At 48.3% G+C, this 24,629-nt stretch overlaps 1 protein-coding gene across 2 annotated transcripts in view; it reads left to right on the plus strand.

Annotated features, from left to right (window-relative positions):
• ASB18 (ankyrin repeat and SOCS box containing 18) overlaps positions 1-24,629 on the plus strand; it is an 83,687-nt gene that overhangs the window by 52,724 nt on the left and 6,334 nt on the right. For both annotated transcript variants that reach the window (XM_088835095.1, XM_055401864.2), the window contains one exon: positions 3,028-3,532. In XM_088835095.1, the coding sequence (XP_088691221.1) occupies positions 3,028-3,532 (505 nt within the window). The remainder of the gene's footprint in view (positions 1-3,027; positions 3,533-24,629) is intronic.

Below are 24,629 nucleotides of genomic sequence, written 5' to 3' on the forward strand. Positions count from 1 at the left end.
AACATGCTTTTAGGGAATACCAGTAGTGGGCCAGCTCTGCCCTAGGTGCCGAGAAGCAGAAATAAATATATGTCTGTTTCTACACCCAAGGAGCCAGCTATCTAAGAGAGAAGTCAGACGTTCCCGAGAACTCTTCAAACACTGGCGTGACAAAGACGGCACCCGTGGACGGTAACTTAGGTACGAGGAACAAGACAACACAGAGGCGTGACCAAGAGGAAGAGGACGGGAAGACAGGATGCATCCTAAGAACCACACCTGGTCAGGGAGGATCCAAGCACAGGACAGCGCATCGGGAGATGAAACCGGTGAGGCCACAGAAGCCGGGTCATGAGCTGTCCTGTGTCCCAGAGGAAGGAGCCCAGGATTTCTCCAGCAAGCAGGAAGATCCTCTGGGTTTTCAGCCAGCACATGTCTTAACGATCCACACTGGAAAGGCTTTTTATCGGCAGTATGGAGCTTGTTAAGATTGGTACAGGAGAAAAATGAGCAGATTGTCCACTTCAGGCAAGAAAGGATTTGGGGCTTCCACAAAGGACGGTGACAACAGGGCTGGAGGGAGGAAGCAGTTCAAGTGCTTACTGAAGAGATGGAATCGACAGGGCTGAGTGACCAACTGAAAGGGGTGGAGATGGACCTAGGGGAACCAGGAAAACACAAAGGGCAAGTAACACACAGAGCAAGACCCGGAAGGAAGCAGGAAAGGACTACACCGGGCAGCAGGATGGAGGGAGTCCCTTCCTTAGACACATGGAAGCAGCAGAGGACGGTCATGTAGAAACAGACTCTGGCAGGCGTCATGGCCGCCTCACTGGCACAAGGCAGGAAGGACGGCTGCTGCTGGGAGAATTTGCACTCACTGAGTAAAGTAGGGGCAGACTGCTGAGAAGGACGAGAGTAGAAACAAGACCTCTCGGGACTTCCCTGGGGGTCCAGTGACTAGGACTTCACGCTCCCCATGCAGGGGACCCAGGTTCGATTCCTAGTCAGGGAACTAGATCCTGCATGCAGCAACTAAGAGTTCCTGTGCCCACAACTAAAGATCCCGCATGCCACAGTGAAGACTGAAGAGCCCTCCTGTCGCAACTAAGGCGTGCCGCCACCTAAATCATCTTTTTCTAAAAAAGAATTAGGATTTCTTGCGGGTGGTGATCAACGTGCGAATGGGCAAGGAATAAGGAGCCAGCCTTCAGTCCCAGGAATTGTGGACCAAAGGGCGCTGAGGACGCGGAGCGCAGGGGCCAATCTCCACGACTGGGGTTTCCTCCAGGGCCCAAGTGGGGAAGAGAGGGTGGATGGTGAATGGCTGCCCATAATGTGGCCAGCTGATGTAGGGGACGGCCACGTCCCCTCCACTCAAGGGAACCGAGGATGCTGAGAAGAGAGAAAGAGAGCTGCCCAGGGAAGGAGTGAAGCCAGGAAGGGCTGAGAGGGCCAGGGGCCAACGGGCCAAGTCTCAACAGAGCAGAGATGAGGAGGGCACCAACAGGAGGGCGAGCTACAGGGGCCAGGGTCTTACCCTCTGCAGCCAGCATGCGGGCCCATCAGACTCCAGAGGTGGAGCAAACACCAGGGCAGAAACATCCCAGGAGGTGACCCGGGAGTAGGAGCTGCAGTAATGCAGGTGTCCTGTCCGTGCCCACGAATGCCAAGGGCCAGCAGAACGGAGGAGGGGCTCGGGAGGGTCTGTGAGACTGTCCTGCTTTCAGGTTGGGCCAGATTGCGTTAGTTCCCCACCGGTGTCCAGGGCTCCGGTCCAGTGGGCCTGTCAGCAGCTGCCACCTGGGCTTAGGTTGAGATGCTCAAAGTCCTCCAAGGTGTATAAGAAGCTCTAGGAAAACTGCCTTCCTGGGAGAGCAGTATTGGCACTGACCTGAGGGACCTGGAGGTGGCAGGAAACACCCACCTGTGGGGGAGACTAGCTTCCCCTGGGAGCCAAGGAAGCCCCAGACAGCATGGTAGGACTTAGCTACCACCAAAATCCACAGTCCGTTCAGGGGGAGTTCAGTTGAAACAATGATGGTCCTTCAGTGAGGCACGGTTGCATGTTTTTCCCACGCTTCCAGTCCTGTCTGAGGACACCCCAGTGCCAATCCGCTGCCACCCTGAGGGACTGATAGATGTCCTCCCTGGGAACAGGGCAAGCCTTGTCTCACCATCACCAAAAGCAGAGAACATGTCAGCTGATAAACAGCCCAACAGTTTAAGGGGCCCTCCTTACAACCGGGAGTCCCAGATCCTCAACTCCACCTGTGACAAAGAGCCCAGGTTATTCCTGTTTCCAGCATTTGAACCATATGACCTTTTCCCTGGTGACTCAGATGGTAAAAGAATCTGCCTGCAATACGGGAAACTTGGGTTGGATCCCTGGGTCGGGAAGATCCCCTGAGCAGTGAATGACAACCCACTCCAGTATTGTTGCCTGGAGAATCCCATGGATAGAGGGGGCTGGCAGGCTACAGTCCATGGCGTCGCAAGGAGTGGGACACGACTGAAGCTACTTAACCCACACGCATACAGTGCTCCTTTGGAAGGTGTGTGCTGTGCTTAGCCGGGCAGTCATGTCCAACTCTGCGACCCCATAGACTGTAGCTCTCCAGCCTCCTCTGTCCATGGGAATTCTCCAGGCAAAAATACTAAAGTTGGTTACCATGCCCTTCTCCAGGGTATCTTCCTGACACAGATTGAACCCACCTCTCTCAGTAGTCACAAATTACGAAGTTTTAACGCCGGAGGTGGAGGAAAAAATTCCTGTTTCCACCATTTAGTAACTGGTGAGCCTTGTAGCCTCCCCCTACCCGCACGGCTTTGCCGTCATTGCATTTCTTTTGAGGCCCAGTGTGAACTCCTGTATTGCCTGGGCATGTGGAGACCTGGATTCCCGCCCTCGCCATTTGAGGACCGACTCCCCTGGGCAATGGGTCCAAAGGCCCAGGCCCAGGAGGCAGGGCGTGTGGGGCTGGGGCAGGCAGGGTGCAGATGCCGGCTCGCAGCCCCATCCCGGTGACCGACCTTGACCTCCCGCAGATGCGCGCAGGAGCTGCTGGAGCACGGCGCCTCGGTGCAACTCGAGGGCGGCGTCGGCCGGGACACGCCCCTGCACGTGGCGGCGCAGCGAGGCCTGGACGAGCACGCGCGCCTCTACCTGAACCGCGGAGCACGCGTGGACGCGAGGAACGGCCGCGGCGAGACGGCCCTGAGCACGGCGTGTGGTGCAGCCCGGCAGCCCGAGGAGCACGCGCACTGCCTGCGCCTGTGCGCGCTGCTGCTGAGGCGCGGCGCGGCGGCGGACGCGCGCGACGAGGACGAGCGCAGCCCGCTGCACAAGGCCTGCGGCCACGCGCGCCCGGGCCTGGCGCGCCTGCTGCTGCGGCACGGCGCCGACGCGCGCGCGCTCGACTACGGGGGCGCGTCGCCGCTGGCCCGCGTGCTGCAGACGTCCGCCTGCGCGCCCGAGGCCGAGCCGCAGCTCACGGTGCAGGAGCTGCTCAACCACGGCTCCCCCACTGTGTGGCCCGACGCCTTCCCCAAGGTAAGAGGGGGCCCGGGACAGGCCTGCAGCCCGGTGCCATGCCGCGCTTGTCAGACTTTCAGGGCCAGGGAACCCTCTGGAGACAGGTGCGGATGCAGATTCTGAATCCCTAGGAGACGGGTGCGGAGGCTGGGTTTCTAGCAAGCTCTCAGTGAAGTCTTGGGACCTCACGTTGAGTAGCGAGGGCTGGGAAACCTTTTCTAGAGTTCCTAGGAGATTAAAAGGTTGGGGTGTCGACAAGCATACTCGAGTGTGACCTTGCAAAGGTGTCACCTGGAGGTGCCAGGGACTTAGTTCTATGGTACTGTGATGGCTCAAAATATTTTGGCCAAGATATCTTTGGGTGTAATTGGTGAACAATGGAAATCAGCCTCTTCTCACATCTCACTTGAAATTAAATACCCTATGTGGCTATCCACCTGATTATGGGGTTACCTCACCACACTCCTGTGAAATCCTTCAGACTCCTAACATTCCCCAGCTGGGGGTCTATCGGGTGCAGTGTCCCGTCCAGGGTCAAGGTTGTGCAGGGACCTTGACTCTACTTTGCAGACTTGACTCTGAGCAGCTCGTCGTTTTTCCACGTGTCAGATCTACACTGAAATGAGACAGATGAAGAATAAAGATTTCTTATCAGATGGACTTCCCTGATAGTCCTGTTGTTAAAACTCCATGCCTCCACCGCAGGGGGCAGGGGTTTGATCTCTGGTGGGAGAACTAAGATCCTGCGTGCTGGCAGGCACAACAAAAATAAAAAATCTAAAATAAATTTTGAAGAAAAAAAAAGCTTTAGCATCAGAAAATAATCGGAGACAAAATGTTTCCAAAAGAAAAGTTCTCAAGATACTGGTTAAGAGGTTGTCCTCCCTAAAGACTTCATTGAAGGGAAGCCATTCCATTAGATGTAAAATTGCTGCTGCTGCTAAGTCGCTTCAGCCGTGTCCGACTCTGTGCGACCCCACAGTCGGCAGCCCACCAGGCTCCCGCATCCCTGGGATTCTCCAGGCAAGAACACTGAAGTGGGTTGCCATTTCCTTCTCCAGTGCATGAAAGTGACAAGTGAAAGTGAAGTCGCTCAGTTGTGTTCGGCTGCGCTTAATTTAATATTTATCCCAGACTTGCCAGTCATATGCGAGAGACATATTTTAGCCTGATTGGTCTTAAACAAATAGCTTAAAAGCTGTTGTCCAAAAAGGACAATATTCTAGATGATCTGAAATAGTGAGATTCACACAGTTCTCAGATGCCAACTTTGTTTTGTGGGTGCATACAGAATACAGTTCTTGTCTCTCAAAAGATAGGTGAGACATGGAAAATCCACCCAGACAAGTCCCTGGGCGTTTCCTTATTTGACACACAGTATGACAGTTTCTTATGCCAACTCTTGCACTGTCTTCAAGTAATTTTCTTGAGGCACTCTACTAATGCAGTGATTTCAATTTCCTGGGCTCTTGAAGGGGAAGAAATGCCAGCATTTTTATAGTCTGTAACATTTACATTACAGACTTTTGTAATATATTCATAATTTACATTTCAACATTTCCCAATATTAGCAGGCTTAGTCCATCAACTGATAAAATGGAAACAAATGGAAACCCCCCACCCCTCCAGTTCACACTGTGAACCATGATGCATCTTTCAGCCCTTTTGTTGTGAAACTCCATAAAGAGCACTTCCCTGGTAGCTCAGTGGTAAAGAATCCGCATGCCAGTACAGGAGGAACGGGTTCGATCCCTGATCCAGGAAGATCCCACATGCCAAGGAGCAACTCAGCCTGTGTGCTGCAACTAACTGAACCTGTGCTCTGGAGCCCAGGAGCCGCAACTACTGAGCCCACGTGCTGCAACTGCTGAAGCCCGTGTGCCCTAGTTCCTGTGCTCTGCAACGAGAGGCCACTGCAGTGAGAATCCCAGGCCCTGCAACTAGAGAGTAACTCCACTGACCACTAGTGAAAAGCCCATGCCGCATGAAGACTCAGCACAGTCAAAAATACATAAAATTATTTTTTTAAAAAGAATGAATAAGAAACAAAACAAGAAAGAAAGAGTTTCCGTGATGAGCCACAGTGAAAAGTACCTGGGGCAAATCAATCTCCATCCAGGTGTCCTTGTCTGAGGTGTAGCAGCCCAGGAAACATTCTGGGGACAGGACTTACAGCCCATGAACTCTGTCTCCAGGGCTGGAGGAGTCGCCCTGACTTGATCCAGAGATGCAGGGCAAGACCCAGTGCCTCCCCTCCGGGCCTCCAGGGGCCCTGTCCTGGGATCCCCTTGGGGAATCCTTTGTCAGTCACTCAGGAATGGAGCTGGGTCAGTGGGGTGCAGGCTGGAGAGGTTTGCATCCGGGACCAGCTGGTTGCAGTGCAGACCCAGGGGCCAGGAGCGGTGCGTGGCTCCTGGAAGTGATGATGCATCTCCCAGCAAATCCACGCCATTGTGGAAGGCATCGGAGTTTCTCTGAGAAATCTTAATCTCCAGACTTCTTTCACAGAATAGCAATATGGCCTGCCCTGAACAGAGCACCGTGCAGGCACCTGCGGACTTTCCCTCAGTTTGTTGAATGAGAGAAGAGTATTCCAGCAACTTCACCGCCCCGGGGGCTGCACTGACTCTTTGGAAATGGGCATCCCATCTCTTTATTCGAAGATCCCCACACCTCCAGAGGGTATCCCCGCATGAGTGCTAAGGGGGTCCACAGCCCCGTCCTCTAGCACCAGCGCTAGGAACAGGTTGTGGACAAGAGCGCCTTCACCATCCTCCGAGACAATGTGAGACTCTGGCCTCGCCCCTCCTCCCCGCCACCCGCCTTCAACCAAAGCGAACACTCTGGAAATCTGGCAGGAGCATATTCCTCCACCCAAGCCCCCTGCGCGTGCTCCACCGGGGAAGGGGTCTAATCACCCCGCGGCACATCAAAGGGCAGCCCCGACTCGCTCAGCAGCCCCGTGGAGCGCGCAGCAAACACGCTGAAACGAGCCACAAAGACGCCCGGCAGGCAGGACTCAGCGCCATGGCGAGGCGTACACAGAAGCACCGGGGAATGTCACAGAGCACGCCGGCCGTGGGCAGCCGCCGCGCTGTAAATAGATGTAAAGAGACACCCACGGAGCTCAGAATTACTGAGGCAAAAGGTTTCACAGCGAGCTCATGACATAAATCACAGTTCCCCCCCACGCCCAGACAAAGGCACCAGCACCGCGGCGGGCGGACTCAGAGCAGCCGTCGGAGCCGCGCGCAGTGCGAGGCCGCCGACATCAAAGCGGTGTCACGGCTGGGGACGCTGGCATGTTGACAATGCCAGGCCTTTCTGCCCGGCTGACCGCTAGTTAACAGCAGAGTCAGGTCGGGGCGCAAGGGCAGGTGCAGGCGCGGTGTTAGGCTGCAGCCAGGTTTGAATCCTGCAAGTTGTTGGGACCAAGGGTACCGCCCCTGGAGGAGAGCCGCCGGCAGGAGGGCGGAGAAAAGCACGCGAGGGTGGGTCTGAACTGGTTGTGACTGGTTGACTTTTCAGGTTGGATGCTATGTCTAAAATAAGGACTTTGCTCACCTTCTGCTGGCCTTCTGCTCCTCACTTGGTCAGTCATAAATACTTTCCGCATAGAGGGCTTCCCAGGCAGCTCAGCTGGTAAAGAATGCGCCTGCAATGCAGGAGACCCAGGTTCGATTCCTGGGTCGCAAAGATCCCCTGGAGAAGGGATGGGCTACCTACTCCAATATTCAGGGGCTCCCCTGGTGGCTCAGATGGTAAAGAAACCACCGCAGTGCAGGAGACCTGTGCTCCATCCATGGGTTGGGAAGATCCCCTGGAGGGGAAAATGGCAACCCACTCCAGTATTCCTGCCTGGAGAATCCCAAGAACAGAGAAACCTGGCGGGCTATAGTCCGTGGGGTCACAAAGAGTTGGACATGACTGAAGTGACTGAGCACACACATACAGACCTGCCCATGAGTTTGAGACATGCCTGGACAACACCAGTGATGAAAGCTTCCCCCACGGGCATCCCTTAAGCCCTTGTTCAACAAACATTTCTAGGAGCAGCTGTGCTCCAGGCTGGAGTTAGTGTTTAATTGACACATAGAGTCACCTGGGTGAGATGGCCTTAACTCAGACAACCACATACATGACTATGAAACTGCTGTGATGTGAAGGCCCTGCACACCTTGAAAGTGCCAAAACAGGGGTGGAGGGAGTGGGGGGTGCAGACACCAAACCTGGCTGGGTGGGGGTCCAAGGCTCCTACAAGCTCTTATAGTGCAACCCCAGATCTGAAGGCTGAAGACACAGCTATGTGGAGAAGGGAGGGGAAACCATTCTAGGCAGAAGGAACAGCAGGTGCAAAGGTCCTGGGGCAGGAGGAACACACAACATATGTGGGGTGGGGAGGGGAGGGTAACAGAGTGACTGGAGAGGAAGCATCAAAAGGAGCCGGCTGAGCTGAGACACTAGGCAGAGCCCTCCTTGAGTGTTGCTGCCTTTGTCTTAACAACGGTGGGAATCTATTACATCATCTTAAGCCATCAAGAAAGCGAAAGTGTTTGTCACTCAGTCGTGTCTGACTCTTGGCAATCCCATGGACTAGCCAGCCAGGCTCCTCTGTTGGTGGAATTTTCCAGGCAAGAATACTGGAGTAGGTTGCCATTCCCTTCTCCAGAGGATCTTCCCAACCCAGGGATCAAGCCGGGTCTCCTGCATTGCAGGCAGATTCTTTGCCATCTGAGCCACCAGGGAAGTGACATAATCCAATGAGAACCAGAGGTGGGGGTGGGGGGTGGCTTCTCTGCTCAGGGGTAGAGAACATGCTGGCCTAGAGGGCTGCTGGAAATCACAAACCGTCTTGCACACCAGGTGAGGGATGTGGGTAGCTGGAACAAGGGGAAATGGAGGCGGAGGGCGAGCATGACTAGGGTTCTAGAAAGGTCTGCAAATCTCACGTCTTGCCTCTCCTTCTGGTCATTGACCGCGCTGCCAATACGGGCCTGAAGTTTTTGTATTTTCCGTTTTACCTAATTACGGGATTCGGCAAGGGGACTTCACACTCCAGTTTGCCAGGGTTTTCTGTGAGGGGAGCCTGGGGGGAGCAGTAGTCAAAACCCAGGGCTCCTCTCCCTGCCTTCACACAGAGGTGTGTACACGCACTGCCCCCCCACCGTGTTAGGAGGGGTGAGCTCTCAGCAATAGCGCGCCTCCGTTTCCCTTGCTCTTGTTTTATTTCTCAATCTACACAGAAAGCAATGTGCCCGTGTGATTTTTTCCCCCCTTAATTTTCTTTCTGCCGCCTCATTAGCCAGAGAGAGCGTGCATGGACCCTAATGACATCAGCGTCGTCAGAGTGATGCAGCCGCCGTGTCTCGGCAGACAGCAAGGAGGCAGCGGAGATTTTTTAAACCATGTTGGCGTAGAAATAATGAAGGCGGCCAGCTGCCTGGCAAACATGAGGGGACGCAGGGGTGGGGAGGGCCTGGAGCCCCAGAGAGGTGGAACAGAGGAGAGACAGGAAATGAATTCCCAGAGACAGGCAATAAGACTTTGTCACAGCCGTGACCCCAGGAGGAGGGGTCTGGAGGAGGGTAGCTCTTCAGAGAATGGGGGTGGGGAGGTCCAGGTTGCACACGGTCACTGGGAGCCATTGACTGTTCTGCTGGGAAGTGAGAGGGCTGATGGGAGGGTAGCTGGAGGGTCCAGGTTGGCCTGAGGAAGGTTTGAAGACGCAGGAACTGCCTAGAATGCCTCAAAAGACAAACAGGCTAGATGTGCAGAGGTCCAGCATGAACTCCTCTCTTTAACAGCGCACTTCCTCCCAGTGGGGAAAAGGGGCCGGTGGGGCTGTTGTGCTCCAGGGAAATGCATGTTACTGGTGGCTCGTGTAAGCCAGAAAGCACGTCAGGAGCCCACCGTGGGGCAAGACTGGGAGACTGCACGCCTGCCTGGCTCTCCCTGTGCAGCCCAGCCCCCTGTGTTCATAATGTCTCTCTCCTTCTCTGAAGCCCATTTAAGCCCAGCCTTGTGGCCATCATGGATTAGGGAAAAAACAAATTTGGGGTAGGAAGGGGACTAGAGATGATAATGGTAATATGATTACCAGATTCAAAGAGCATCTGCTCCTGTCCTCATGTTGCCTCTGAAGACATACACAAGAGGAGGGAAGGAAGGGGGAGGGGGGAGAAAGCAAATCCGTGCACCAATAGGAAGACCTCATGTCTGAGTCAGGAAGGGCCAGTGCACCTCTGCTGCATGGCCCTAAGTTTTCAGGCAATCAAGTAGACGTTACAGGCAAACGTTTAAGTCCACCAAGTAGCAGTGGATGCTGGTGGTGGTGCAGTGTGTTGTGGGAGATGAGGTGGAAACTGAGGAACCAGGGTTGCATAGCAACCTGCTGACTCTGCTGGGGGGAGGGTGGGAGGAAGAGGCCTCCTGATGGAGCACAGGTGACCAGGAGAGTGTACAGACTAAGACCCAGGCTGGGCATCTCCCTTACCAGCTTTCCTCCACTTTGCCCCTCCACTGTCTCAAAGGCTAACAGAGAAAAGGACCATGGACTTCCCCTGCGTGTCCACAGACTTCGTGTCTGGATCTAATCTTAACCAGAGATGAATATAGAGAAAAATAAATGGATTCATGGGGGAGCAGGAAAAAAAGTGAGATAGCTTCCTGAGAATAGAGAGGGAATCTGTACCTCTCATCAAAAGATCCAGAAGAAAATCTGAGAAATTGTATACCTGTGTGCCATCCTGTGGAGAAGGCAATGGCAAGCCACTCCAGTACTCTTACCTAGAAAACCCCATGGATGGAGGAGCCTAGTGGGCTGCAGTCCGTGGGGTCACTAAGGGTCGGACACGATTGAGCGACTTCACTTTCACTTTTCACTTTCACACATTAGAGAAGGAAATGGCAACCCACTCCAGTGTTCTTGCGTGGAGAATCCCAGGGAAGGGGGAGCCTGGTGGGCTTCCGTCTATGGGGTCACACAGAGTCGGACATGACTGAAGTGACTTAGCAGCAGCAGCAGTGCCATCCTGTATGGAATGCAAGACGATACAGCCTTTAAATCCATAAAACCAAACAAGTAAAGATGAGAAGTCAACAGAATGACATTAAAAGAAAGATGGAGGAGATAAATTTATACCAAGAAAGCAAGAACACAATGGTAGATTAGATTATATTCAGTTCAGCTCAATCGCTCAGTCATGTTCGACTCTTTGCGACCCCATGGACTGCAACACACCAGGCTTCCCTGTCCAACACCAACTCCTGGAGGTTGCTCAAACTCATGTCCATCAAGTCGGTAATGCCACCCGACCATCTCATCCTCTGTCGTCCCCTTCTCCTCCTGCCTTCAGTCTTTCCCAGCATCAGGGTCTTTTCCAAGGAGTCAGTTCTTTGCATCAGGTGGCCAAAGTATTGGAGTTTCAGCTTCATTAGTCCTTCCAATGAATATTCAGGACTGACTTTCTTTGGGATTGACTGGTTTGATCTCCTTGCAGTCCAAGGGACTCTCAAGAGTCTTCTCCAACACCACAGTTCAAAAGCATCATTTCTTCAGTGCTCAGCTTTCTTAGATTACATTAAAGGAAGTAAAAGGCAGAACTGATTCATAAAGAGAACCAAACCAAGGATGTGAGTGAGGGCACTGTGCTGTTTGTCTGTGTGCCCCCAGATCCAGTCCCTGCCGTCTTTCTGTTCTGCTCTGCATCCTGACAGGGTGTGGGCATTGTGGCTAGCCCCTTCAAGCTAACACATGGCCCCGTATAGCTGGCTTCTGGCTGGGTTCAGCCAGGGGAGACACCATGGGAAATTGGAGGTGGAGGTAAAAATAAAGCCAAGGTGTTTCTCGTCCTCTTCCTCCATCCTGAGTAGCTTCTATAGCAACACATTCCTCTCCATGGCTCCAGTATCCCCAGACAGCTCATTCTCAAAGTCACAGCCTCTGCCAGGCAGTCCCTGCCTGACTTCATTCCAGCCCTGCCTTGAATCTCTCATAACAAGAAGCACAGGCTTCATGGTTGGTTATTTCTGAGTCTCAGTGACATCATCAAAGTACCATATGCCTTCCAAGCTCAGTAAGTCAACCTTGCCCTCAAAATGGTCCTTTTCTTGGTCCCTAAATGACTTCCAGCAACTGTTCCAACCACCTTCCTGTTCAGATTCAGCCGCTTTTCTCTAGAAACCCTGAGGAAGTCCTTCTCTGTGTTGTATTAAGCCCAGTTGGCTTAAACCTGCCCTTCCCCAAACCATTAAATGGTAACGAGAATAGAATGATCATGATTGAATTAATCTAATTGTCTGGAGTGTTGGGAAGTCAACCACAATGTTCACTACAAAGGATTAATGTTAAAAGGTCTTCTTAAGAGCAAAAGAAAAAAAAGTCAAGAAACTAAAAGGCAAAGTGATAGTCATAAAGGGCAGAGAGCCAACTCACAGATAAGCGATGTTATTGAAGAACCTGCGACAAATGGGTCAGAAACAATCATCAAAGACGCCACAGAAGAAAACGCAGCTGCACTGAAAAGTCTTAAAGTGTAGGGCTTGAATGGGTATTCTCTGCAAATCAGTGATGGAAGACACGTACCTATATACAGCCTAGCAAAAGCATTCTAAAAAGGCACAGAAAAAGCTAGCAATGCATCCAAGTAGAAAACAGGTTATTCCTAGAAGAGTGAAAATCAGCCTGGACTCTGAGTTCTCTGCAGTATTATAGGACAATTAAATATCATCTACAGATTTTTTTTTTTTTTGACCATGCCGCATGGCTTGTTGGATCCAAGTTCTCCAACCAGGGATTGAACCCAGGTCATGGCAGTGAAAGCACCAGATCCTAACTACTGCACCACCAGAGAACTCCCCATCTACAGACTTTTTTATTTTTTAACAGAAGGATAATTGCTTTACAATGTTGTCGTTGGTTTCTGTCATACAACAACTCAAATCAGTCATAGCTATATATATAAACTATATATTATATAGTTATATATGACTATATATATTTACACATCCCCTTCCTCTGCAGCCTCCCTCCCTCCCACCCCTATCCCACCCCTCTAGTTCATCACAGAGCACCAGGCTGCCATCTACAGATTTTTAAAGAAAACGTTTAGATGCTGCTGCTAAGTCGCTTCAGTCGTGTCCGACTCTGTGCGACCCCATAGATGGCAGCCCACCAGGCTCCACCGTCCCTGGGATTCTCCAGGCAGGAACACTGGAGTGGGTTGCCATTTCCTTCCCCAATGCGTGAAAGTGAAGTCGCTCAGTCGTGTCCGGCTCTTAGTGACCCCATGGACTGCAGTCTACCAGGCTCCTCCGTCCATGGGATTTTCCAGGCAAGAGTTCTGGAGTGGGTTGCCATTGCCTTCTCCAGAATTCTACATTCAGCCAAGATAGCTCACATTTTGCTGGCAAAAGAAAGACACTTTTAGATATCAAGGTTTCATAGGACATGCCTTCTGAGTGCTTTTTTTTTTTTTAAGAAAAAACATATTTCTATTTATCCATTATTTAACAGATATTTATTGAGCACCAGCCATTTGCCAGAGTCATACTAGGCGCTTAGGATACCTAATGAGTGACTAGGTTGGGGGAAAGTATTGCTGCCCTCATGGAGCTTACACTCTAATGGGGGAGATGAGCATGAAACAATGAGCATAATAAATGGGCCAATACAGTGATCAGGACTGGGAGAGGGGAACCAAGGCAGGAGGCAGCATGTTTTAAAGAGGGTATTAGGATGGGTGGTTTGAGTAGACTTGAGAGAGATGAGGGAATCAGCTAAGCAGGTGTCTGGGGAAAGAGTAGCCCAGTAGATAAGACACAGTCCACAGCTCCGAGGCTGGAGTGAGCGTGACCCACGTGGGGGACAACAAGGGAACCAATGAGGCTGAAGGTGGAGAGAACCCGTGGGACAGCATCAGGAGCTGAGAGAACTGGAGGACGGGACAGACCGTGGGGTCTCCCAGGACCCTGCAGTGACTCTGGCCGTCGGAGTGGTTTGAGCAGAGGAGTGGTATGGCCTGACATTCTGTGAGGCTCCTTGTGGTCTCCGTGTTGAGAAGCTACTTTAGGAGGGGCAGAAAAGAAGTGGAGAGATGGGTTAGGAGGTTGTGGCCACCTGAGGGATAATGCTGGTGTGGACGAGGGCAGTGGACTGAAAACAGGGAATGCCCGGTGGCCTAGTGGCTAGGATTCCAGGCTCTCGTGGTCACGGTCAAGGTTCAGTCCCTAGTGGGGCAACTGAGATCCCACAAGCTGTGCGGTGCAGCCAAAAGGGAAAAGAAATTATGGATTCTGGATATCTCGTGAAGGTAGAGCCAGGAGGATTTCTTGACAGATTGGATGTAGGATGCAGGATGTGTGAGAAGAGAAGTCAAAGATGACTCCAAGGCTTTAAGCCTGAGAGATGTTGGAAGGATGGCTGTGCCGTCAAGGGGTAAGGGGAAGCTTAGGGGGAAAGGACGTCTGGGGCTGGGGGGAGACTCAGGTGTTCTGTTTTTGATGCCTTAAGTGTAAGATAGAGCCAGCCACGAGGAGATAATCAAGTAAGCATTTGGATATTCAAACCTGGAGGTTGGGAGGGAGGTTTGACCAACCTGGAGATAGACTTTAGAGAGTTGGTTGCATTTGGATGGTGTCTAAAGCCAGGAGATTGAATGAGATCACCAGGGAGGGAGAGCAAACAGAGACGAGGGGTGAGGACTGAATCCAAGGTGGTCCCAACAGGAGAAGACGCGTAGGTGAGACAGCCGCAGAGGGAACAGAGTAGAAGCAGCAGTGTGGGTGGTGAAGGAATGAACGTGTGGCTTCTGGAAGCCAAGAAAAGAACGTGTCCAAGTGGAGGATGTGGTTAGCTGTGTCAGAGGTGCTGCTACAGCCCGAAGGGAGGCAGAGCCTTGGCCACCAGGCACAGCCAGCTCAGGGGTGCTCTTGGCAAGGGCTGATTGGGTGGGGTAGGGGAGGCTGAAGGCCAAATGGAATGAGGGTACTCCAGCTGACCAAGAGATGATGGGAAAGACCGCCTCAGGAATGGGAAACTCAGTCTGCAGATTCTCTCACCTCAACCTCTTAAATATCTCTCAAAGTCTTTCTTCTTTTTCCATCCTGGCTGCCACCAGCTGAGTTTAGGCCACCACCATCGCAGTGGTAAAGAAGGCACCTGTCAGTGCAGAGGACGTAAGAGACCCTGTTTCGATCTCTGGGTTGGGAAGATCCCCTGGAAGAGGAAATGGCTACCCACTCCAGTATTCTTGCCTGGAGAATTCCATGGACAAAGGAGCCTGGTGGGCTACAGTCCATGGGGTCGCGGAGAGTCGGAGACGACTGAGCGACTGAGCATGCACAAACCTCTCCCCTAGATTGCAGAAATATCCTCATAACTCGACTCTCTGCCTCCAGTATGGCCCCGGAAATCTTCTCAACACTGTAGCCATGGTGATATTTCTAAAATTAAAATCCGACCCTGTCACTTCTCCACTCATCACCCTTCGAGGGCTTTCCGGTGCCCTGAAGGTAAAGTCCAGCTTCTTATCGTGGCCGGCAGCACTCTTCCGGCTCTGACCTGCTGTCCTCTCCAGTCTCAATTCTCACTACCCTCCCCACCCCCTGTGTCAAGCCTCACATCACAGTCAATATTTTTATATGTATAATTTTATTTATTTACTTATATTTGGCTGTGTTGGGTCTTTGTTCCTTTGTGAGAATTTCTCTAGTTGCAGCAGTCGGGGCTACTCTTCATTGTGTTGTGTGGGCTTCACACTGAAGTGGCTTCTTTTGTTGGGGGGCACAAGTTCTAGGGAGCTTGAGCTTCAGCAGTTTTGGCGCATGGGATCTCCCTGGACCAGGGATGGAACCCATGTCTCCTGCATTAGCAGGCAAACTTTCATCTACTGCACCCCCAAGGAAGTCCCACAGCCAGTACTTTCTGTTCTTCTCGCCTCCCATGTTTGATAATTCTTTTCTATACCTTGAACATCCTAGTCCTCAGAACTCTCCACATCTTTTGGAACTCCTGTTCCATGTCTTAGCTTGAATGTCACTTCCTGCAGAAATCTTTCCTTGACCAACTCACCACACCATTGCAAATCTAGGTCTGACTCAGGTGTCATTTCTAGCACCTGGTGATTCCTCCACCAGAGTACTATGGCACCTACATATTTGTTATTACTACTAACATCATGAGAAACACTTGGCTGGAGGAAGCACAAGCTGGAATCAAGATTTCCGGGAGAAATATCAATAACCTCAGATATGCAGATGACACCACCCTTATGGCAGAAAGTGAAGAAGAACTAAAGAGCCTCTTGATGAAAGTGAAAGAGGAGAGTGAAAAAGTTGGCTTAAAGCTCAACATTCAGAAAATGAAGATCATGGCATCTGGTCCCATCACTTCATGGCAAATAGATGGGGAAACGGTGGAAACAGTGTCAGACTTTATTCTTCTGGGCTCCAAAATCACTGCAGATGGTGACTGCAGCCATGAAATTCAAAGACGCTTGCTCCTTGGAAGGAAAGTTATGACCAACCTAGATAGCATATTAAAAAGCAGAGACATTACTTTGCTAACAAAGGTCCGTCTAGTCAAGGCTATGGTTTTTCCAGTGGTCATGTATGGATGTGAGAGTTGGACTATAAAGAAAGCTGAGCACCGAAGAATTGATGCTTTTGAGCTGCAGTGTTGGAGAAGACTCTAGAAGAGTCCCTTGGACTGCAAGGAGATCCAACCAGTCCATCCTAAAGATCAGTCCTGGGTGTTCATTGGAAGGACTGATATTGAAGCTGAAACTCCAATACTTTGGCCACCTGATGCAAAGAGCTGACTCACTGGAAAAGACCCTGATGCTGGGAAAGATTGAGGGAAGGAGGAGAAGGGGATGACAGAGGATGAGATGGTTGGAGGGCATCACTGACTCTATGGACATGGGTTTGGTTGGACTCCAGGAGTTGGTGATGGACAGGGAGGCCTGGCGTGCTGCAATCCATGGGGTCGCAAAGAGTCAGACATGACTGAGCAACTGAACTGAACTGAACTGAACTATTATTAATATTATGGAGCTATTCCTGAGAGTCCCTTGGACTGCAAGGAGATCCAACCAGTCCATTCTAAAGGAGATCAATCCTGGGTGTTCATTGGAAGGATTGATGCTAAAGCTGAAACTCCAATACTTTGGCCATCTCATGCGACGAGTTGACTCACTGGAAAAGACTCTGATGCTGGGAAAGATTGGGGGCGGGAGGAGAAGGGGACGACAGAGAATGAGATGGTTGGATGGCATCACCGACTCTGTGGACATGAGTTTGAGTGTACTCCGGGAGTTGGTGATGGACAGGGAGGCCTGGCGTCCTGCGATTCATGGGGTCGCAAAGAGTCGGACACAACTGAGCGACTGAACTGAACTGATGCTGTTTGGGACTGTAAAATTCTGTGAAGTCAAGGCTTGCCTTTGTATCACACAAACATAACACAGTCTCTTAACTGCTAGGAGGAACTTGATAGATATCTGTGGAATGAGTGGCTTAAACAATCTGGTTAAAATAAAGAAAGCTTAAGTAATTGTAAGGCAGTTTATAAAACTAAATGCAACTACCGAAAATTATTTCTGGAGAAGATACATGACATAAAATAAGAGCTTGTACCAATTATAATCTGGAGCACAAACTTCAGGTATTATTAAGGAAAGAGAAGGATTGGTTAAGAGAGGGAGATATCAGAGAAGGGATCATGGCACATCTAGAACACAAAAGATGCTATTTTGATGTTCAGAGAAATGTAGGTCATTTTTGTTTACTTTGAAGGTAACCACTAGTAAAATCTTAAATAAGAATACAGAATTCCAAACTATAAAAGATAAATACAAAGAAAATACAAGCCTGTGTAACAGAAAGCAGACAACAAAGGAAACAAGAGGCATAAGAAATCATAAAGAATAAAGTGAGATAGAAATAAGACAAGATAGACTATCTGTAACAATAAACGTGAATTTCCTGTGGTCGTTCAGTCACTAAGTCGTGTCTGACTCTGCAATCCCATGGACTGCAGCACGCCAGGCTTCCCTGTCCTTCACTATGTCCCAGAGTTTGCTAAAACTCACATTCATTGAGTCAGTGATGCATCAAACCATCTCATTCTCTGTTGCCCTCTTCTCCTATTGTCTTTGGTCGTTTCCATCATCAGGGTCTCCTCCAGCATCAGGGTCTTTTCCAGTAAAACGGATCTTCACATTAGGTGGCCAAAGGATTGGAGCTTCAGCATCAGTCCTTCCAATGAATAAGCAGGGTTGATCTCCTTTAGGATTGACTGATTTCATCTCCTTGCAGTCCAGGGGACTCTCAAGAGTCTTCTCCAGTAACACAGTTCAAAAGCATCAATTCTTCAGCACTCAGCCTTCTTTATGGTCCAACGCTCACATCCATATGTGACTACTGGAAAAACCATAGCTTTGATTATATGGACCTTTGTTGGCAAAGTGATGTCTCTACTGTTTAATACACTGTCTAAGAGCAAGTGCCTTTTAATTTCATGGCTGCAAATCCCTGTCCATAGTCATTTTGGAGCCCAAGAAAATAAAATCTGTCACTGCTTCCAGTTTTTCCCCTTCTATTTGCGAGGCAGTGATGGGACAGGACGCCATGATCGTAGTTTTCTGAATGTTGAGTTTCAAGCCAGCCTTTTCACTCTCCTCTTTCACCCTCATCCAGAGGCTCTTTACTTCCTTTTCACTTTCTGCTGTTAAAGTGGTATCATCTGCATGTCTGAGGTGGCTGATATTTCTCAGCAATCTTGATTACAGCTTATGATTCATCCAGCCTGTTACTTCATGATGTACTCTGCATAGAGGTTTAATAAGCAGGGTGACAATATACAGCCTGTTTGTACTCCTTTCCCAATTTTGAACCAGTCCTCTGTCCATGGAATTTTCTATGCAAGAATACTAGAGTGAGTTGCCATGCCCTCCTCCAGGGGATCTTCCCGACCCAGGGATGGAACCTGACTCTCTTGTGTCTCCTGCATTGGCAGGCAGATTCTTTATCATTAGTGCCACTTGGGAAGCCCCGTGAGTTTCTTAAGCTACCCTACTACCAATATGGACTTCGCTGGTGGCTCAGATGGGAAAGCATCTGCCTACAATGTGGGTGACCTGGGTTCAAACCCTGGGTTGGGAAGATCTCCTGGAGAAGGAAATGGCAACCCACCCCAGTACTCTTGCCTGGAAAATCCCATGGATAGAGGAGCCTGGTAGGCTATAGTCCATGGGGTCACAAAGAGTTGGACATGACTGAACCACTTCACTTTTCTTTCATTACCAATATAGAGATTCTCAAAGACTTTTAACATGAAACAAAAGGTTATAATTAATTAAAGAGTAGGCAGAGGCAATTCTTGGAGAAGGAAATGGCAACCCATTCCAGTATTCTTGCCTGGAGAATCCAATGGACAGAGGAGCCTGGTGGGCCACAGTCCATGAGGTCTCACAGAGTCAGACACGACTGAGTGATTTAGCAGCAGCAGAAGCAGAGGCAATTATAGCAAAAACAAACTGAAAGTAAAATGATATATTGATATCATATGAAGCACAGAATTCCAGGGAAATGCACATAATAAGAAGAAAAGATTCATTTGACATTGATAAAGGATACAGTCCATAGTTTCCTGATAGCTCAGTTGGTAAAGAATCTGCCTGCAATGCAGGAGACCCCGCTTCAATTCCTGAGTTGGGAAGATCTGCTGGAGACAAGATAGACTACCCACTCCAGTACTGTTGGGCTGCCCCGTGGCTCAGCTGGTAAAGAATCCACCTGCAATGCAGGAGACCTGGGTTCCCAACTCCTGGGTTGGGAAGATCCCCTGGAGGAGGGAAAGGCTACCCACTCCAGTATTCTGACCTGGAGAATTCCATGGACTGTATAGTCCATGGGGTCACAAAGAGTCGGACACGACTGAGTGACTTTCACTTCACTTCAGTCAGTAGTAAGAGATAATTGTTAAGAACCTACCTTATATGCCAAACAACATTATATTAGAATGGAGAAGCTAACTGAAAAATAATAATTCTAGATGATTTTTAATTCATATCTCAGTCTTTTCCATAGATGAAGTGGGGAAAAAATTTAACAGCTTCAAATCATAAATGTGAATATACATGTTGAACTTCGAGCCATGCAAACAGAATACAATACTAATACTCCAAAATCAGACATTGTTTAAAGCTGTAATACACCAAAAAATAATAGCAAAAGTTAATTCTTAAAAACAGCTAAACTTTTTAAAAATTTCATTGCACACTCCCAAATGAATATGGCATCAAGAGTTGCTTAATTGCAGACTAAGAAAGAAAGACAGTGGCAACCTCTTGACTCAAAACAAATGGCTCTCACCACACCTCTCTTCAAAGGAAGATCCACAGCACTTTAAAATTACTTTTATTGTGACTTAAGGAAAAACATTGCAGGTGGATTCTTTACCAGCTGAGCCATAAGGAAAGCCCAAGAATACTGGAGTGAGTAGCCTATCCCTTCTTCAGCAGATCTTTCAGACCCAAGAATTGAAGAAAAGCTATGACCAACCTAGACAGCATATTAAAAAGCAGAGATATTACTTTGCCAACAAAGGTCCAGCTAGTCAAAGCTATGGTTTTCCAATCTTCATGTAAGGATGTGAGAGTTGGACAATAAAGAAAGCTGAGTGCCGAAAAATTGATGCTTTTGAACTGTGGTGTTGAAGACTCGTGAGAGTCCCTTGGGCTGCAAGGAGATCAAACCAGTCCATCCTAAAGGAAATCAGTCCTGAATATTCATTGGAAGGACTGATGCTGAAGCTGAAACTCCAATACCTTGGCCACCTGATGCGAAGCACTGACTCCTTGGAAAAGACCCTGATGCTGGGAAAGATTAAAGGCGGGAGGAGAAGGGGACGACAGAGGATGAGATGGTTGGATGGCATCACTGACTTGATGGACATGAGTTTGAGCAAGCTCAGGGAGTTGGTGATGGACAGGGAAGCCTGGCATGTTGCAGTCCACGGGGTTGCAAAGAGTCGAACACGACTGAGCGACTGAACTGAACTGAAGGAAAAACATATTGCCAAGTTAACTGAGTGGTCAATCCAAGGAGCTGGGAAGAGAAAAGAAGAAAAGGATTAATAAGATGAAGGCAAAAATTAATGGATTGGAATATTTTTAAAGAGAATTGATCAAAGAAATCCAACAGCTGATTTCTTGACAAAAAAAATAATTAAAATAGAATTCCAGCAAGACATTAAGTATGCAAAACACAGTGCAGAGACAATCACAGTGAATTTCAAATGAGAAAGGGTGCTTATTCCTAGTTACAATGCAGATAACCATCCCCATCCAAATTTGTTCTTCACCTGCATGGACCCATCTGCAAGTCTCCTGGCTCTCTACTCCCTGGGCTTCATCAGGGCAGTGTCCCAGAAGCTGGGGAGGAAGGAGAGGGAGGTCAGAGGGTGTGTTCACTAGATACCCTCTCAGCTTGAGGTTGGTGTAAGTGTCCCTAGCCAGAGATCTCTGCTCCTGGTAAGACAACCCACTCCATTCTCTCACCCTGCAAGCCCAGGAGTGGGAATCAGCTCCACTGCCAGCTCTGTATCAAAGCACTGTTCCTCGTGGTTATTCTGCACACCCACCTGGCTAAACAAGCCCTGTATCAGTAACCCTCCTGGAATACTCTCACCTTAAATTGCCCTCTGCTTCTTGTTACAACGCTGACCAGTACACACGCAATGCTGAATTTCTTTTTTTTCCAGGAAAATATAGATGAACAAAATTAAACCAAGAATAAATCAAAATATGCCAGTAACTGTGAAAAATTTGAAAATATTATCACCTGCAGCTAAAGGTTCAAATGCAAAGTCCATCATGCTTTCTTATTTCCTATAATTATCTACTTTTCAAAACCTCCCAGAGTATTAAAAAGATAGAAATCGTCTCAGACAGTTTTACTAAGTTAACACTGAGTGACATTAAAACTTGACAGTAATGTTAATAGCTCAAAAAGCTAAAACTGTAAAGCAAACTTATTTATTAAAAGATGAAAAATATCTTAACAAATTGAATCTACCATTCTATTTAGAAGACTAGCCACATACTGTTTTATGAAAGGCAAAATAGGTCAGTATTGGATAATCTTTTTGTAGCGATTTGTCTAGAAAATATTAAAAACTTAAATCATAAATCTAGTAATACAAAGATATTTCCTTAACTTAGAACAAAGTATTTATCCCCTTCATGGATCACAGCCTTGCCATGGCAAAGGGGCTTACATAACTTGGGGAAGCTATGAGCCATGCCATGCAGGGATACCCAAGACAGACAGGTCATGGAGACAGGTAGTGGAGAGTTCTGACGAAATGTGGTCCACTAGAGGAGGGAACCCACTCCACTATTCTTGCCTGGAGAGCCCCATGAACAGTATGAAAAGGCAAAAAGATATGACACCAGAAGATGAGCCCCCAGGTGGGAAGGTGTCCAACATGCTACTGGGGAAGAGCAGAGGGCAGTTACTTATAGCTCCAGAAAGAATGAAGACACTGGGCCAAAGCAGAAATAATGCTCAGTTGTGGATGGCTCTGGAGGTGACAATAAAGTCCAATGCTGTAAAGAACAATATTGCATAGGAACCTGGAATGTTAGGTCCACAAATCAAGGTCAATTAGACATGGTGAAGCCGGAGATGGCAAGATTGAATGTTGACATCTTAGGAATCAGTGAACTAAAATGGACGGGAACGGGCAGACTTTAATTTAGATGACCATTATATCTATTACAGTGGGCCAGCATTCCTTAGAAGAAATGTGACTATAAGAAACTATGTTCCTTATAGTCAATAAAAGAGTTCAAAATCCAGTACTCGGGTACTGGAAAGAAACTGTAAGGACCTAAAAGAAGCAGAAGAGATTAAGAAGAGATGGCAAGAATACACAGAAGAATTATACAAAATGGTCTTAATGACCCGAATTACCATAGTGGTATAGTCACTTACCTAGAGCCAGACATCCTGGAGTATGCAGTCAGTTGGGCCTCAGGAAGCATTATTACGAACAAAGCTAGTGGAGGTGATGGAATTCCAGCTGAGCCATTTAAAATCCTAAAAGTGATGCTGTTAAAGTGCTGCACTCAATATGTCAGCAAATTTGGAAAACTCAGCAGAGGCCACAGGACTGGAAAATGTCAGTTTTCATTCCAAACCCAAAGAAGTCAAACAATATTCCAACTACTATAGAACTGCGCTCATTTCACATGCTATAAAGGTTATGCTCAAAATCCTTCAAGCTAGGCTTCAGCAGTATGTGAACTGAGAACTTCCTGATACTCAAGCTGGGTTTAGAAAAGGCAGAGGAACCAAAGATCAAATTGCCAACATTTGTTGGATCATGGAGAAAGCAAGGGAGTTCCAGAAAAACATCTACTTCTGCTTCATTGACTACACTAAAGCCCATTACTTCATGGCAAATAGAAAGGGAAAAGTGGAAGCAGTGACAGATTTTATTTTCTTGGGCTCCAAAAATCACTATGGATGGTGACTGCAGCCATGAAATTAAAAGATGCTTGCTCCTTGGAAGGAAAGCTATGACAAACGTAGACACCATATTAATAAGCAGAGACACCAGTTTGCTGACAAAGGTCCATATAATCAAAGCTATGGTTTTTCCAGTCATCATGTTGGGATGTGAGAGTTGAACCATAAAGAAGACTGAGCACCAAATAATTGATGCTTCTGAATTGTGGTGCTTGAGAGTCCCCTGGACTGCAAGAAGATCAAACCAGTCCATCCTAAAGAAAATCAACCCTGAACATTCATTGGAAGGACTGATGCGGAAGCTGAAGCTCCAATCCTTTGGCCACCTGATGGGAAGAACTGACTCACTGGAAAAAACTCTGATGCTGGGAAAGAGTGAAGACAAAATGAGGAGGAGGCAGCAGAGGATGAGTTAGTTAGATGGCATCACCAACTCAGTGGACATGAATTTGAGCAAACTCTGGGAGATAGTGAAGGACAGGGGAGCCTGACATGCTGCAATCCATGGGGTTGCAAAGAGTCAGACGCAACTTAGCAACTGAACAACAACAAATTTATGTGAATTCACAAAATTTATTTTTTGTGAATAAATTTTGTCAGTAAATTCACAAATTTATGTGAAACTGCTATCTAAGGTTATGGTGAAAGGTTAGAGACAGTCCTATTAAATATAGTCCTATTAAATTTAGATGATGCCTGTTATCAATTACTATTATTTAACATTGAATTTTTAAGCTCTAGTCAATGTAATAAGACAAGGAAAAGAAATCTTAATATTGAGGAGGATAAAATATTATTTGCAAAAATGATTTTCTATCTTAAAAGTAACCTTAATAAATAAAGTATACTTATAAATCAGCTAGGCTTCCCTTGTGGCTCAGCTGGTAAAGAATATGCCTGCAATGTGGGAGACCAGGGTTCAGTTCCTGGGTTGGGAAGATCTCCTGGAGAAGGGAAAGGTTACCCACTCCAGTATTCTGGCCTAGAGAATTCCATGGACTCTTTAGTCCATGGGGTCGCAGAGTCGGACACGACTGAGCGACTTTCACAATGGTAAAAAGGAATGAAGTATAGAAAAAATGAGCAAAAGACAATCTAACAATTCATTTAAAAAAGACAAACGTCAACCAAAAGTAAATATTTCAACTTGTGCCTGTCAAATTTAAATAATTGATGAGATGATCTGGGTAGGAAGAAAGAGGTCCTCTCATACTCAGTTCTTCAAAAAGGGTAACCGCTTACACACTTCCAGTTTGACAGTATGTTTTAAGACCTTTAAAGCACACACTCTCACTGGAAACCAGAATTGAAAGAGACTCGTGTACACCAGTGTTCATCACAGCACAATACCTGGGGCATGGAAGCAACCTAGATGTCCATTGGCAGACGAATGGATAAGGAAGCAGTGGTACATATACACAATGGAATATTACTCAGCTATTAAAAAGAACGCATTTGAGTCAGTTCTAATGAGGTGGATGAAACTGGATAAGACTGGAACCCATTATACAGAGTGAAGTCAGAAAGAAAAACACCAATACAGTATATAAACGTACATATATAGAATTTAGAAAGATGG

Source organism: Moschus berezovskii, chromosome 4, assembly GCF_049115385.1.
Source record: "Moschus berezovskii isolate FMDL1 chromosome 4, NW_MosBer_1.0, whole genome shotgun sequence".
In the NCBI taxonomy this organism is placed as follows: domain Eukaryota; kingdom Metazoa; phylum Chordata; class Mammalia; order Artiodactyla; family Moschidae; genus Moschus; species Moschus berezovskii.